Source organism: Lutra lutra, chromosome 15, assembly GCF_902655055.1.
Source record: "Lutra lutra chromosome 15, mLutLut1.2, whole genome shotgun sequence".
Classification (NCBI taxonomy): domain Eukaryota; kingdom Metazoa; phylum Chordata; class Mammalia; order Carnivora; family Mustelidae; genus Lutra; species Lutra lutra.
Window position 1 is genome coordinate 11,707,565 of NC_062292.1, and position 15,514 is coordinate 11,723,078.

Genomic DNA, 15,514 nt, shown 5'->3' on the forward strand with positions numbered 1-15,514 from the left:
AAGAAACGTGGTGGAATTTTAAGAAACCGTAAGCCATATTAAGTACAAAAAAAGAAAAGGAAAAAAGGAAGAAAGAAAAGAAATCCCTTCTCATGTTATAGAAGTTAAACCCCAGCCAGCTAATGAGCATTCTCCTACAAGTATGCATGGGGGAACAATCCTCTCTAACTGTATTCAGTTATTTTCAAATGCTCTGAATAGTTTCGCTGTCATACTTGTCTCTACAGTAGCCAGTATCTGTTTTCTCATGGCTAAAAGAACTTTCATTTGAACCAGATACTAAGCAGAAATTAAATTGTTACAATTCTGACTTCTTTAACATAACTTTTTGATTTTCCTGAAAAACACTTTCTCACTTAAAGGATGTGTTTATATTCCACAAAATATTTACATGCTTTCTTCTAATGGACATTATAAAGAGGTTTTTATACAGCAGTCAAAGTAAGTGAATACATTAGGTTTAAACTATGGTTTGAAACCTAACTAAACCAAAACTAACAACAAAGTAAAAAATTAGTTTTTTACATGAATTTCTTGAGGATCAGGAGGATCATCAGAAACGGGAGGCTTTTCTTCCGCTAAGTCAACACTTGCTTTCAGGACATCAAGTTCTACTTTGTGATCTTCCTGCAAGTTCAGTGTTATTTCCTGGTCGCACTTATGGTCAGAGACCCCAGGACTTTCAGGAGCAGCAAGCCCAGAGTCTCTGCTATCACTGTGCACATCGGCCACAGCTGAAAGAAAAACACACACACACACATACACTGTTTGAGAAGCAAGAGAAAGGCACAGGCCATATTGCGCTTGAGAACATTTCCTTGAAAATCTGTCCTACTGCCCAACTTCTTACAGGGGAAAAGCCTGTGAGGGTTTACATATTAATCCCATCTCTTCAGTATCCATTCAGTTTAAACAATACGTATCTGTTTTCTACAAACACACGAAGGTAAGTTTTACATTTAAAAATGACAATAGTGGTTTTTTTCTTCAACTTAGGTATAATTCCTGCCCTTACTGCGAAACTTCAGTATGAGGACAATTGCTTGGAGGAGCTCAAATGTTTGTTCCCTGTTCACTGAAGATGGAAATCATGGTTATCAGGGGACTGACAAGTGGCCATCAGTTACCCCCGCTGAGCAGGTATACAATGGCAAAAGGGACCTGCAGTCTGGGCCGTATCTCACTGTGAAAAGGACTAGGTAGTTCTCTTTCGGCAGAAAGTATCCATAAGGCCACAGACTGAGCCACCCAAGAACCCCAGTAAGTTAAAAAAGAGTTAAAAGTTAAAAAAAAAACAAAAACTAGGAAAAAACATTTGCATGTTTTTAACAGATAATGGGGCTAGTATCCCTAATATACAAAAACAGCTTATAAAACAAAATGAAGAAAGTTTTTCACCTGTCCGTGTGGCAAAGAGGAATGGGAAAACACACACTTTACCTTCCAACTATCAGTGTGTAACAGGAAGAAAAAAAAAAGGTCTCCGGATTAAAAAAAAATAAATGAACTCTACATATTTGTTAATTTCCCTAGAATAAATGCAGTTGTTTGCAATTATTTTCTACTAATAAAAAGCCAATCTCGGTCTTCAGTTAAATAACAGAAATTGCCCCATGTAGCTATCAAAGTCCCAGAAGATCGAAAAGCCGATATGCCATCTGGCTGGGGACTGGTAATTAATTTTACTCTTCTTTAATGTTCTGAAGGAAAATATGTCCACAAAAACCATTCTAAGACGTCTACTATTAGACCTCCAAGTGCCTTACAAGCAACTCACTGCTCTGATAGCAGATACATCTCCCTAGAACACAGGCTACTTACAGCTACAGAACCTGACCAAAGAGAAAGAACTGAGAATAATTTCAGTTTTAGTGTTTTAAGTGTTCTATTCATTGTTCTATTCTTATAGAATATATATATATATTCTATAAGAATAGAACACTAAAATAAATCAATAAAACACTAAAACTGAAATTATTCTTTTTTTGGTTATTTGGGGGTTATTTTGGGGGGAGCATGGGGGATAGAGCGAGAGCAAGAGTGAGAGGGTGTGCGCATGTGCTCATGTGTGAGCCAGGGTGGGGGAGGGAGTTGGAAGTTGGCAAGGGAGAGAATCCCAGGTAGGCTCCACGCTTAGCACGGAGCCAGACACCAGGGCTACCCCATGACCCTCAAGTCATGACCTGAGCTGTAATCAAGAGTGAGATGTTCAACCGACTGAGCCACTCAGGTGCTCCTAAAATGAAGTAATTCTAAAGTCAAAATAATATACACATTGATTATTACCTGCTCTAACTGTAGAGGTGCAGGTCTCAATGGATACTAGTCCTTCGTCTAAAACTGGTACCTGGGATTTCAGGGTGAGGATTTTCCTTTAGAAACAGAAACACATGCGTTAGTGTTTGAGAAGATCCCACCTGCTCTTCCCTGCTCTAACCCCACTCTCTCTGCTGTCATTTTGGTAATAAAAAAATCAAGGTTTGGAGAACTTAATACCACCCAAGTTCATTTTGAGTAGCACTATAGCATTTGTAAGTGAATAAAACTGTATTTGGTATTCCCACTTTCTAATATGCATGGCCTTAAACTACAAATAAAATTGTTTTGAAATGCTGGTCAACAGAAATTACGCTTATGCCAGTTTTTAATTTTCTGCGGGCACATTCTTAAGTCTTCGGATATGATGGAGTACTTCTTATATACTCAGTAAAATCAGGTTCAATATTTTAGTATTATCTGGAAAGAGTATGAAAAAAGACTCACAGTAGGAGACCAGTGGGACCTACATTAAGCCACTTCGTGTAAATAAGTTCTGGAAATATGGGCACAGTGATCCCCTCTATTCTGAACAGACCCTTTCCCAAAACCTAATAAAAGCATGCTCGTTTTTAAAAAATGGGACAAATAAAATTATAAAGCAAAATCAAGAATAAAACATACATTTGGAATATATACCCATTTTATAAATGTGCAGGGAGATGTGCTTGATGAGGGGCTCAATCCCACGACCCTGAGATCATGACCTGAGCTGAAGACAGATGCCCTTACAGATGTATTTGTAAGACTTATATCTGTTTCATGATGTTAGGATAACCAAGAAGCAACAACTAATACATTTACATTTTTAAAGGACCTAGGCTCGTCATGATGGTGATTTACCTAGATTTACCTAGATTACCAGTAACCACAACGTTTGCTGTCAGGTGATTACTCTGTGCTTTGCAATTTGTTGCAATTCTCTGTCAAACCCATTGCCAATAGTATTTTCATTAAAATTCAAGAAACATTAGAATTAAATCATCAACCTACATAATGCTTTTATATTGTTTCCTCCCACCTTTTCTCTGGAGACCTGGCGAAGATTCCATCCAGCTAATCAGGATTTGTCTTCTCAGAAGGGAAGCACATGATGGAGGTCAGTGTGTGAGACGTGACTATTACGACAGTGATTTCTGTGGGTGGGTGTGAACTCCCTCAGGTCTTACAAAGCACTGAACCACTTAGGGTATCTTAAAGGACCATGTTACATATGGATTAATCTCAGTAAATCACCCTCACGACTTCATAATAATCAAAGCTGCAACTTTTCTGTATCCTCTCCAACAGCACTGCCCCTGGTGTCAAGGCACAAGGCATCCAGCCTTGCAACGGGAGGAGGGGGTTTTGCCAGAGGGGCCGTCAGTCACCTCACTGATGAGCTCAGCTGACTTTCAGGAAAGGAAGTGATGTAGTGGTTTACAGTCTAACACAAGCTGCCCATCTTGGTGCAGACCATAAACCGTTTGGGACCTGGCCTCAGGCTGGCAGACCTCATATGGTCTAGTACGGTGCCTGAATGTACAGACACTGAATAAAACCAACCAGGAGTGTAACAGTTCAAGCAGTCATTGCAAATGAAAACCTTTGCTGGAATCTTGTATTCACCAAACGGCAGGAACAAAACTGCCTCCAAGCCACGGCCCCTGCATTCCACCTTGGTGCCACAGGAGACCCACCTCATCTACCTGAAACCACTGAACCCAGGAGGGCCCAGAGGAATGCACAGCTTCATCAGAAACACGATCCCCAAAGAATATAGGAGATCTGCCTCACTTTATCACGACTGTATGTTCCAGAAATGTCTAGCATCAATCTAAGACTTCACAGCAACTACTCTGTAACACATGCTCATACAAATGAAGGTCCTTCGTAACAGAAACCACTGCCAAAGTAGGAATGCCCACTAAAATAAAATAAAATAAAATATAATAAAAGCTCCTCTACGTGTGGAATACAAAGCTACCGGCTCACCACTTCGTCACACTCCGTGCACAGGTGAAGCCTTCCCTACTAGCTTACCCGTCGTGGGCTGGCGGAGCACAGCAAGAAGTTTCACCTCCTGGAATGGGGTGCAAGGGACAGAGGTTTGCAGGTACCTCCTCTTCAATCAAGAGGTCCTTCGTCTCCAGATGGGCGACAGTGCCTACAGATCATGCATGAGCAATAGTTACGACCACTTCTGCCACATGTTATGAGTACTCAGGATCTTCCTTGGATGATTACTTGTAACAAGCTGCTGGATCTGCTTTTTTGTACTTTTAGGTTTACTCTGTTGGCCTCAGAATGGCAACAGGTCCTTCTAATAGTCTGAACCCAGTCTGGGAGCCCCCCCATACCCTACCACTTCTCTCAGTCGGGGCCTAATGTATGATGCTGTACATAGATCGACTCAGTCCTCGACAACCAAAGTTGGGGGGGGGACTATTATCCTCATTTCACAGATGAGGACACAGAAGCACACGGTTACAGTGCTTATCGCAGGCCTAGTAAGTAGCTGAGATGCAATTCTAGCCTATTTTATCCTATAGTTTGTGCTATATAACCCCCCATGAAAACAATAAAAAGTTTCTATTTGAGATTGCCTCCTCTTTTTAGGAATCATCAATGAAGATACTGTCATGAACATTCTCCTCCATTTTATCATTCTACTGTTTTAGAGCACATCTGGACTGATGTACACTTGTAGACAGATGCTGTTCATGAGTCCTAGGCTCTTAGAGCAATAATGATTGTGTTTATTACATAGAGACATCACAGCCCTAAAGACACCAGTATGACACAGATATTTATTGAAGTGATTTAGTTTTACAGATTCTAAGTTAGGAGTTACCCTTAAATATGCTTGTTAAACCCGTGTAGGGCTACGAAACAAAAAATGGACTGAATTTTCTGATCCGATTCTAGGCCAAGTCTCCCCGCTCTCTGGTGCTTCCCTGGCCCTTTCCTTGCCTACTACCAGAGTGTTTTTCTGGCTACACTGTAAGTGCTCGTTTGTTTATATAGCTAGTCCACTAGGCTCTAAATTACTTGCAGTCAGTGGCAGGCTCCCCAACACGGAGCACACTCGCTGGGGGGCCCGCCTGTTCTCCACAGACAGTAGGAGCTCAAAAGCTTTTTGATATAGAAGTAAACATAAAGACTCTAAATTCATGGGCCTCTGGGTATCTGTTTTGATTGTCTAGTGATTATTCTGGAGGTAGGGATGATGAAGAGAATGATGGACCTGATTTCTGAGCAGCCTTCCAGAAAGTTGAGGGTGCTGGACAAGTCAGAAACTATAACACCCTAGACTGTAGAGTCAGTATTATTACTTCTTACAGCTGTAAGAGAGGGCCTTAAGGCAGATGTGTGCATTGCGTCTAGAACCTAGTACACTGGGATTGTGTGATTATTTAATCCTGAAGCTTTGTGCACGGTGGGAAGACTTCTACACATTTTTGAGTCTCTAGAAAGGAGTTCTTACCCATTTGTTTCTCCAGGTCTGGAGGACTCGTTTCTGATTCAAGCGCATCTTTATCATTGTCCTCCTCAGTCGCTTCAGTTAAATTGATAATGAGTTCTGTGGAAGAGCGCCTTGGCCTCGGGGCCACGAAACTGTCTTCCAAGTCTCCCGGGGAAGGTGCATCCTGATACTCCAAGGTCGTCTGGTCTGACCTGGTGGAGGCTCCGCTACTCTCTCGGCTCATATCCAGTTTCTCCAAACTCTGGGAAGGGGTGTCCTGGGACCTTAATTCTACTTCCTGATGGTCCTTTTCAGGACTACTCAGGGAAAAGGCTGTTGTCTTGGCTTTGTTCTTTAGCCATTCACTTTTTGCTGGACCTCCACATTTATGGAGAGGTGTAGTAACAGACAGTTTCGTCCTACTGTCATCTGTACCCTGTCAAGTAAAAGGTTTTGAAAAAAATAATTTACTAGGAGAAATCAGTCAAGTCTAAGCTCTCCATCTCCAATCAATAGTAACTGATTACTTACAACCTTTTCATGTTTGGTATTTCTCTAGATTCTCTTCTCAGTCAAAACTCACTTATTATAAATCCATTCTCTCCAGATACATGAAAGTTAATGGTTGTTAATGTTTCCCTGATTGGGAATAAAACGGTATTTCTCAAAGACTCAAACACAAAATAGGCAAGACAACCCACTACCACTAAATGGTTTCCTATTAACCCACAATGGAACTCTGACTACATACCGTCTCAATCGACACCCAATTAGGAACATAGTAATAGGACAGCCAACACAATATAAGGTAAAAACAAAACAAAACAAAACACACAGACTAAGAAATGAGGAGGTCTTGGGGCGCCTGGGTGGTTCAGTTGGTTAAGCATATGTCTTTGGCTCAGGTCATGATCCCAGGGTCCGGGGTTTGAGCCCCGCATTGGGCTCCCTGCTCAGTGGAGAGCCTACTTCTCCCTTTTCCTCTGCCTGCTGCTCTGCCTACTTGTGCTCTCTACCTGTCAAATAAAAAATAAAATCTTAAAAAAAAAAGAAAAAAAAAAAAGAGAAAAGAGGGGCACCTAGGTGGCTCAGTGGGTTAAAGCCGCTCAGGTCATGATCCCAGAGTCCTGGGATTGAGCCCCACACTGGGCTCTCTGCTTAGCAGGGAGCCTGCTTCCTTTCCTCTCTCTCTGCCTACTTGTGATCTCTGTCTGTCAAATACATAAAACCTTTAAAAAAAAAAAAAAATTAGGAGATCTTGACTATAGTCCCACTTCTGCTACCAATTAGCCATTTGATTATAGGCAATTTACTTGGTGCTTCTGGGCCCTATTTTAAAACTTCAGTTGTAAATGATAGTCCGTGCCATGAGATTTTTTCTGAACCAATGTTTTCTGATTTCATGCCTATCTATGAGATTGTATTTAAATATCTATAGGCATATTGATTTATCTGGGGCACCAGGATGGCTCAGTCAGTTAAGCATCTGTCTCTGGGTCAGGTCATAATCTCAGGGTCCTGGGACAGAGCCTCGAGTCAGGCTCCCTGCTCAGTGGGGAGTCTGCCTCTCCCTCTGCCCCTCCTCTGGCTCATGCTCTTTCTCTCCCCACCCCTTGCAAATCGATTTATCTTTTTACTTGTAAATACTAATATAGTCTTAATTTGTTCCAAATATTGTCAAACTTACTCCAGGAGTCCGTTTTGTGGCCACGCTTTCTTCCATAAATGAAATTCTAGTTTCCTTAAGTCGTGAAGGAGGGGTAATGGATCTTCCAGGTGACAGAGAGGGAGAGGGTAAAGGTGGTGTTCGAAGTCCAGATCTTAAGATGGACTGAGGAGTGAACTCGGCAAATCCAGAAGAAGTAACTGACATGGCCAAAGTTTTCGCTCTCTGCAACAAACAACGGACAGAATTCCACCATTAGTATTTGTAAAAGCCACTTACATTAAGGACAGAGAAGGCCAACTGAGTCACAATGGTGCCTATATACTCAACTCCAATAAACACATCAGTAAAAAGTTTTATTATAGACTGCTGGAAAGAAAATAAAAAATTCTACCCAAGAGATTTCTATACCTAAGGCTACAAAACATAAAACTACACCCACAATCACTCTTAAGGTCTTGGTTATTCCCAGTTTAATACGTTAATAAAGAGTGCAGAGATAAATTATTTAATGGGTCCCTACAAAACTTTAGTTAGGTGAAGAGAAAGGACAGTGTGTGTATAAAAGAACCAAGCTTAATTACAGCAAATTAATACAAAATGATAAGCCTGACTTTAAGAATGTTTTATAAGAAATACAATTTCATCACAACAGTAACTGATGACTTATGAGAATCCTGATTTACCAGAATAACAATAATTAGCACAGAAGCTATTTAGCTTCAATAATTCCTTCCCTTCACTTCTCCTCTGAAGGACTAGCAACACAGATGGTTGTACCCCATTAGATCACCAAATTCCATTATATCTGTTAGGTTATACTGATTCTTTTTCAAGACTACTTTTGGTAGCAGACACAAAATTATTCCTTGATTTAGAGAATACAAAATGTGATTTTTTTAATGGATGAAAACTGGAATGACAGCCCTGGAGAGTAAATATCAGGCACTCACCAACCTTCTCTTACCACTTCTTTCAGTAACTATTTTAGGACTGACATTTGTTGAACTATCTTTTATTCACCTCAGAAAGTAAGAATCAGGGGTGCCTCAGTGGCTCAGTTGGTTAAGTGTCTGCCTTCTGCCCAGGTCATGATCCCAGAGTCCTGAGACTGAGTCTCATGTCAGCTCCCTCAGAGGTGAGCCTGCTTCTTCTCCCTCTCCCTCTCCCACTCTTCCCTTGCTTGTTCTCTCTCTTATAAATTAAACAAAAAGAAGAAGAATAAGAAGGAAAGAAAAAGCAAGAAGCCCCTAGCTTCACTCTCTATGCTGAATATCCAGAAACAATGGAAAGAAATGAAGGTAGGGCACCTCCAAGACTCAATCCACAACACTGGACAAGTAGCCAGTGCACACAACTGCTGTGAAACCATTCTGACAACGGGATGGGAAAAGGTGCCTGCTCCCTGCCACCATAAGTCTAGTTTCATGGTTTCCCAACTAATTATTTATCAGAGATGGTGGAGGAAAAGGAATTAAGACAGATTTACTGCTAGTAAGAAGGAGTAACAGAGTGCAGTTTCATCAAAGGAGTGAGAGAATGTAAATTAAAAAGAAACCAGAGAACTAAAAGCATCTGACAGAAGGAAGAAGTAACAGCAAAATGGCAGCAGAAATGGCATGGGGTGGGGGCAAACCCAGGAATGTGAAAACTGTTTTCAGAGGTTTTAAATTAAGGTTTCAACTTGTAATAACCAGAGACTTGGGTTACTCTCCGAACAACAATGTAATTGTAACTGTTAACCTTGAGTACAACATCAGGGAAGCACAGAAGGTCAAGTCTTGTAAAGTCTTATTTAAGAAGATTAAAAAAAAAAGGTGCTCCCCACCCCGCCCCACCCCACAAAGGCTTAAAGCTGTCAGTTATCCAGAGATATCAGAGATGGCTTATTTCTCCCTGCTGTGGGACAAGTGAGAACTTCCTAGCTTTACTACGAACACGAGGTATCTAATACTCACCTTCACCACAAAAGGAGTTTCAAGCACATGTAGTTCTACAGTCCGAGAGGGACTGTGATGTGATCCTTTCAACAATGAACTGGATGCTAGGTATACAGGAGATCTTTTGGGGGTTTGCTGAATAAACCCCAAACGCTGACAAGGCTGGCGCACAGGATGGACGACCAGATCCAGCGGCCTGTAAGCACAGCACACACACATGTACACAGAAAGATCCAGGTGACTAACTTATCAAGTTATGGTGAAAACACAAACAAAAAATTTAGTATGCCATTAGATTCCATATTCACTGTTAAAATAGGGTAACCACATGAAATTGTAAGTTCAGTGAGGATATTAATATCATACTTAAAAAAAGTCAGAAAATTAATTCAGTAGTAAAACCGAGAATTAGGAATTCTGGATAACGATAAAAAAGAAAGCTCTAGTCCCCCGCCCTTTTACCAATAATCACTATAAAATAAATAAATTCATTTTTATGAACACATAAAAATTCCTTTTATCTACATGTGATATACATAATGAATACTGGCTTGCTTTACCTTTATGGTTTTTATTGCAATAAAAGACTGAGCACCAACACACACAAAAAGTTAATTTTTTCAAATTAAAGAGTTCAATGACAAATGGAATCTCCAGATTCTGCTGGTTTTCTATAAAGTCCTAATGTAGTTCATGCAAATGATAAAACTAACCTCATCAGTAACTTGTATTAAATATGCATAGTCCCAACAGTTTAAAAACTTACAGATAAAGAATTTAAAGTGAAATTTTCAGGTTACAATTTCTAATGGGCCATTTGCATAGGCAATTTCCTAATGAATAGTCTATTTTACGGACAATTTCCTAGCAATACAAACAATATATTTTTACTTCCCTAAAATGACTCTGGTTCGGCTGAGAATGACCAGAAAGGTCCAGCATGTCCCCGTGCCCGGGAATAAAAACACCACATGGCTATGCCTTGTCTTCCCATCCTCTACCTTCAAATGAGATCTTCACAGTTGGGATAGTAGATGAACACAGATCACAGATGGATGCCTGAAGACCCAGCCTGGTGCCCGGTGGGAAATATTACTGGAAGCATTTCCTTAATCCTTACTGCTTCTTATTCTGTACTAAGCACAGCTTTGAGAGATTTCCACCAAACCAAGAATTCCCATCAGGCCACTAACATTTGTTTCTCTATTGTCTAATTCTTCTTTTCCTTCTCTACTTCACCTGTATTCAAAATCTGTTATTTGTAAACCATTTGCTCACTTTTATACTGAACTATCCCAAATTGGAATTTTGTTAGTTGTCTTGCACTGTGCTAGTATTCCTGCTCAAGGTGTTTAATCATTATGAAGGACTCCTTCTCAAAAGCAGGGTCTGTCCAACAAAGGTACCTACTGAGTAAAAGCAAAATTCTTATACTAATAAGACAATGTATCTAAATTATACTAAAACAATTATCAAGAAAATATTTTTTGACTATGATATTCTGTTATTATATCCTCTTTAAAAATGTTAAATACTGCATCATATCTTAGGATTTCCACAAATCTTTGGGCATGGTACACATTAGTAATGCATTTCATATCAAACAAACACACAAAACACACACTGCACAGCACAGCACTAGCCTTACTATACGCAGTACCCAGGGATACGACCTCTGCTATTCCACCGAAAGATATGCCAGTCACAAGCCATTAAGTTTACTCACTACCCACTAATGCAAACCAGTTTGAAAAACAGTATTAGGGAACAGAATGATTTCTATAAAAATAAATATTCACACCTCAATTGACTTTCTTCCATCTGAGTTAATCATAGCTTTGAAGGATTCTCATAATACTTCTTTTTCTTTAGGTCCTTAGGCCATTAGTCATGAGTCTGAAAACTTTTATTAATTGCTCCCTTCTTGAACCCCAGATCTATTAAAGTACAAAGGGACTGAGAAAAAGTGACTTGTGGGGAAAAAACTGGAACTACTGCTAGGAAAACAGAATGATAATAATAATGACTTTTATTTGAAATAATCTTCCTGGTAATTAAAGGAAAACAACATCAATCTAATTAAATCCAAACCCCCCAAACAGTAAACCCTCTCATGCTTTGAAAATATGCCCATTCTAAACAGCTTTGACTCCATCTGTTTGTAAATTATTAACTTATTCTGAGTACCTTATTTGATTGTAAATTCAGATCATTTTATTTTCAAAAATAACATAATTTTGTTGATAAAATGTAAACAAATTTGTAACGATCATAAGCATGCTTTGAGACACTTGTTCTCTGCTATTGAGAATATGAATATCTTTTGCAACTACCCAATATTCTGAGATGAAATACAATTACCATTTCATCTTGGATATAGAAGTTTGACTTACTATTTATTTCTCTAATATCACAGTTTAAGTTGTACAAGTATCACTGATCTGAAGCCACGGAAGGCATTTTAGTGCGCTCTGTCATACAGAAGTTTCAATAAGCCAAAATTAGTTAACGATTTCCAAAAATAACCTTCATTCAGGAATCAGTCAACAAGGAAATTGTATTAAAAGAAGTTAACAGTTTATTTTGCTCATGATTTTTAATAAAACAAAGTTCACTTCTTTTCTCTAAGCATCTGAAATCATTAAGCCAAAATTCTAAGCAGGCTAGCAGCTGGTGCTAAAATTACTATGCTACTTCCCAAATTATTAAAAAAAAAAAAAATGAAAAGCATTAAAAAATTATTAAAAACTCATTCAAGAATTTAAAATACTGCAACATTTTAAAGGTAATTAAAAATGACAGTGTAATTATCATCTAACATTGTGACTTTAAAATGATTTAACTAAGTCTTACCTAGAAGCTTTTTGTGATGCTTTTAAAATTGGTGTTCCAACAAATGCCTCAGGCACTTGCAGATGTGGCAGAGGAGATGGTTCTCTTTTAGGACTACAAGAAAATAAAAATGTAACTTCTCAGTATGTATTACAAAGAGTATTAAACTGTGCTTTAAAAGAAGGCGTTATCAGGTAGGAGAGGAGGGCTTTCACTTTTTACTTTGTACCTTTCTGCTTATTTGCAAATAACAATAAACATAACTGCTTTTAAAGACAAAACAATTTTCCTACAATCAAAATAGTCAACATAGAGTTTTTCCTTTTTACACAGACTAATAAACTCTAAGGCTGGATGGTTCATGATTGCTTTGGATACCAGGGAAAGAAAAACGAGCGGCAAGACCATAACAGGTGTTAAGGGAAGTGTACCTCTTGGAGGCTGAGGTGCCACCTTTAGGTTCAGTGCATGCCCAAATCTCTCCGATTTTAGACAACACATTACTGATGAAAGCAGATCTTGTTAACACAGCCCCTGCTGCAGCTTGCTTTGTAACAGTGGATAATGGTTGGGGTCTAGAAACTGTAAAACAAAGAATGCAAGTTTACGGTTTACTTTCCTCTCTAAACCAGGATTTTACCAGAAGATGAATATGAGTGACTAGGACATAGGGCTCACAAGATAAGCAGTTACAGGTTATACTTAGTTCAGCAACATCTATGCAGAAATAGAACTTGGGACTTTTGAGAGGTGGTGATAATTTACTATACATGTTCTCTAAAAGGTGGACGGGAGTGTCCAAACGAAATAAAACGAGATCCTTTATTCTGTTCTGCGCTAATAAATCAGCTATAAAAACCTCTAAGAAAGCTTTACATTTGGGGAGAGCAGGGCGACCCACTAAAAAAAAAAAAAAAAAAATAGCACGCCACCATAATGAATCAAAGCAAAAGTGAGCTGAATGTGAGAACAATAGTTTCAGGAGATAAATTACTTGATGTCCTTTCTCACCAAAGATATGTTTTTATGATAGTATTCAATCAAATCTTACCTTCTCGAAGAACTGGTGATGTGGACAGGTGGTAAGGCTTAGCTTGCTCAACGGCTAATCTTCGCTGGATTTTAGGAAGGACTTTCCCATACTGCTCTACTATAGCATTTCGAACCTCTGATCTCTCCCGCAAACGAGGATCACGGTCATTCTATTAAACATGCCATAAACCGTAAACATTTATTCTTCAAAAGTGCTATGTTTATGTTTATGTATTTACCATTTAAAACACAATTCTGAATACCTAACAATATCTTCCTTCTCCCATATCCATTCTTCCAAACCAAGGACCTCCTACACACACCTGATTGCATCATCAGTCCCCATCTGTCCTAAGTTCCACCCCTCCCCTGCCCAGGCTCGAGTTTTCTCCACGACTAACAACAATGGTCATCACGTACCAAGTATCTATGTGGGTCAGGCGACAGGTCACCTCTGACACATCGTATGCATCCCCACAAACAGATACTGTCATTTTACTGATGGAAGAACCAAGGCTCAGAGAATGTGTTCCAAGCACAGAGCACAAAAGAGCATCTGTCTGAGCCCTGAAGTCCAGGCTCCTCGCACCACGCAACTCCCACTGCTCTTCTACTACCTCCTCCTCTAGCTCCCCACAAGTGAAGTGGTTAGGCTGGCAGGACTGTGGGCAGTTACCTAAATAGAAATGGCCTATGTAAATGGACCAGGTAAGTAATAATGTCCTGTTCCCACCGTGCTAGGGAAGGTCAGACGAGGGATCTCCAAGGTCAAGGGGATACGAAGAAACCAGGTGGTTACCGAGCTAGAAACTCTCACACAACAAAGTTACCACTTCTCCTTACTCTCTTGGCCCCCATAATGGAACACATTTCACTATATACCGAAAAGTTGGTCTTCAGAGTTTGATTCAGCCTCAGGGCAGAGACGTAATTGGCACGCTGCAGATAGTGAACCAGAAGGAATTCATGATTCCGAACATTGGTGCTGGACCGCAAGAATCTCACCAAGCAGTCCTAGGAAGAACCAAAAACACTCGTCAGCTACTCCCTCCTCCTGCATTTCCGACAAGTGCGTGCTGGGGCACTGTTACCTGCTCGAGGTCTGTGAAAGGCAGCTTCAGCAAGTCCTCCATGAGGCCTGTCTCCTGGCAGACTTTGTACGTGTGCGTCAGGAGCTGCTCGACGTTCAGACTGGTGGAGTGCTGCCGCAGGAATGTCCAGGCCTCCACCATGTACCTGAAACAGTGTTCCGCAAGGCCTAGTGTTAGAAAAGCCGTTGGAAGCTTTCCAAACGAGCGACCCACCTACAGAATCTCAGTGACACTCTGGGTTTGTAACGCAGGAGAACTCTGAGCTTTTCTTAAACACACATCACGGCATCATGACGTTTGCTGATCTCACGAGCAGACTTCGTGTGAGGCTGTGCTGGGTTGTTACTGGAGTACGGGACAGGAAAGCACAGAGCATACATGGGAGTGAGAAGATAAGGATCACTGTGGTGCAGCAGAGAAAGCCAGGCCCTTACGGATGCACGCCAGGCAGGAGAGCAGAGGAAGGGCAAGGAAGCAAAGACCTACACGTGCAACATTGTGTGTATGGGATGCTGATGGGCTTATCTCAAAGAATATTCTGACTGATCTATAAGCAAGAGCTGACTGGAAAACACGGGTTAAATTAGGGAGACACCATGTGGGGGCCACGAGACACTGTCTTCTGTGGGCAGCGAGACATCAAACAAGTATTTCTCATGACACACTCTTGAAAAACAAAAAACCAAGCTTCAAACTGTATCAACAGTGACTATAATTGTAAAAAAATTAACCAATAAACAAAGCCTATAAATGTTTATGTACTTATTTACTTAAATAGGTAACAAAATGTCCTGAAAGATATACACTAAAATTGTCAGAACTTTTGGAGGGGCTGAAAACTTTCGGGGCTGTGAGAGGTAGAATAAAAACATGGCAAGTACATACGAATATCAGGGAAATAATTTTTCTTAAAAAAGCCATCATTTACCAAATTCTAAGTCAACACATAATTTTGGTTTCAATGGACAACTTCATAAAAAAGCTTTAGCTGTGGTTATTGAAACAGTCACAAATACTGACATAAAGACTTGTTAATAAATAACCAAGACACATATAAGAAACACAGAATATGTGAACTAAGTCACATCGATTAATATTCAGCATGGAAATACATGGAAGAATAATTCACATAGCACTGACCCAGACTTCTGTGGATACAAAGTTCCTCAGGGAAGAAAAGGGCTCCCTCTGC

The 15,514-nt window shown here is 40.0% G+C and overlaps 1 protein-coding gene across 7 annotated transcripts in view; it reads right to left on the reverse strand.

Annotated features, from left to right (window-relative positions):
- AHCTF1 (AT-hook containing transcription factor 1) overlaps positions 1–15,514 on the reverse strand; it is an 82,758-nt gene that overhangs the window by 10,804 nt on the left and 56,440 nt on the right. For all 7 annotated transcript variants that reach the window (XM_047703944.1, XM_047703943.1, XM_047703941.1 and 4 more), the window contains 11 exons: positions 14,323–14,467; positions 14,114–14,245; positions 13,251–13,401; positions 12,631–12,781; positions 12,221–12,313; positions 9,386–9,563; positions 7,449–7,652; positions 5,783–6,197; positions 4,339–4,462; positions 2,287–2,372; positions 526–734 (listed from right to left, as the gene is read on the reverse strand). In XM_047703944.1, coding sequence (XP_047559900.1) covers positions 526–734; positions 2,287–2,372; positions 4,339–4,462; positions 5,783–6,197; positions 7,449–7,652; positions 9,386–9,563; positions 12,221–12,313; positions 12,631–12,781; positions 13,251–13,401; positions 14,114–14,245; positions 14,323–14,467 — 1,888 coding nt within the window. The remainder of the gene's footprint in view (positions 1–525; positions 735–2,286; positions 2,373–4,338; positions 4,463–5,782; positions 6,198–7,448; positions 7,653–9,385; positions 9,564–12,220; positions 12,314–12,630; positions 12,782–13,250; positions 13,402–14,113; positions 14,246–14,322; positions 14,468–15,514) is intronic.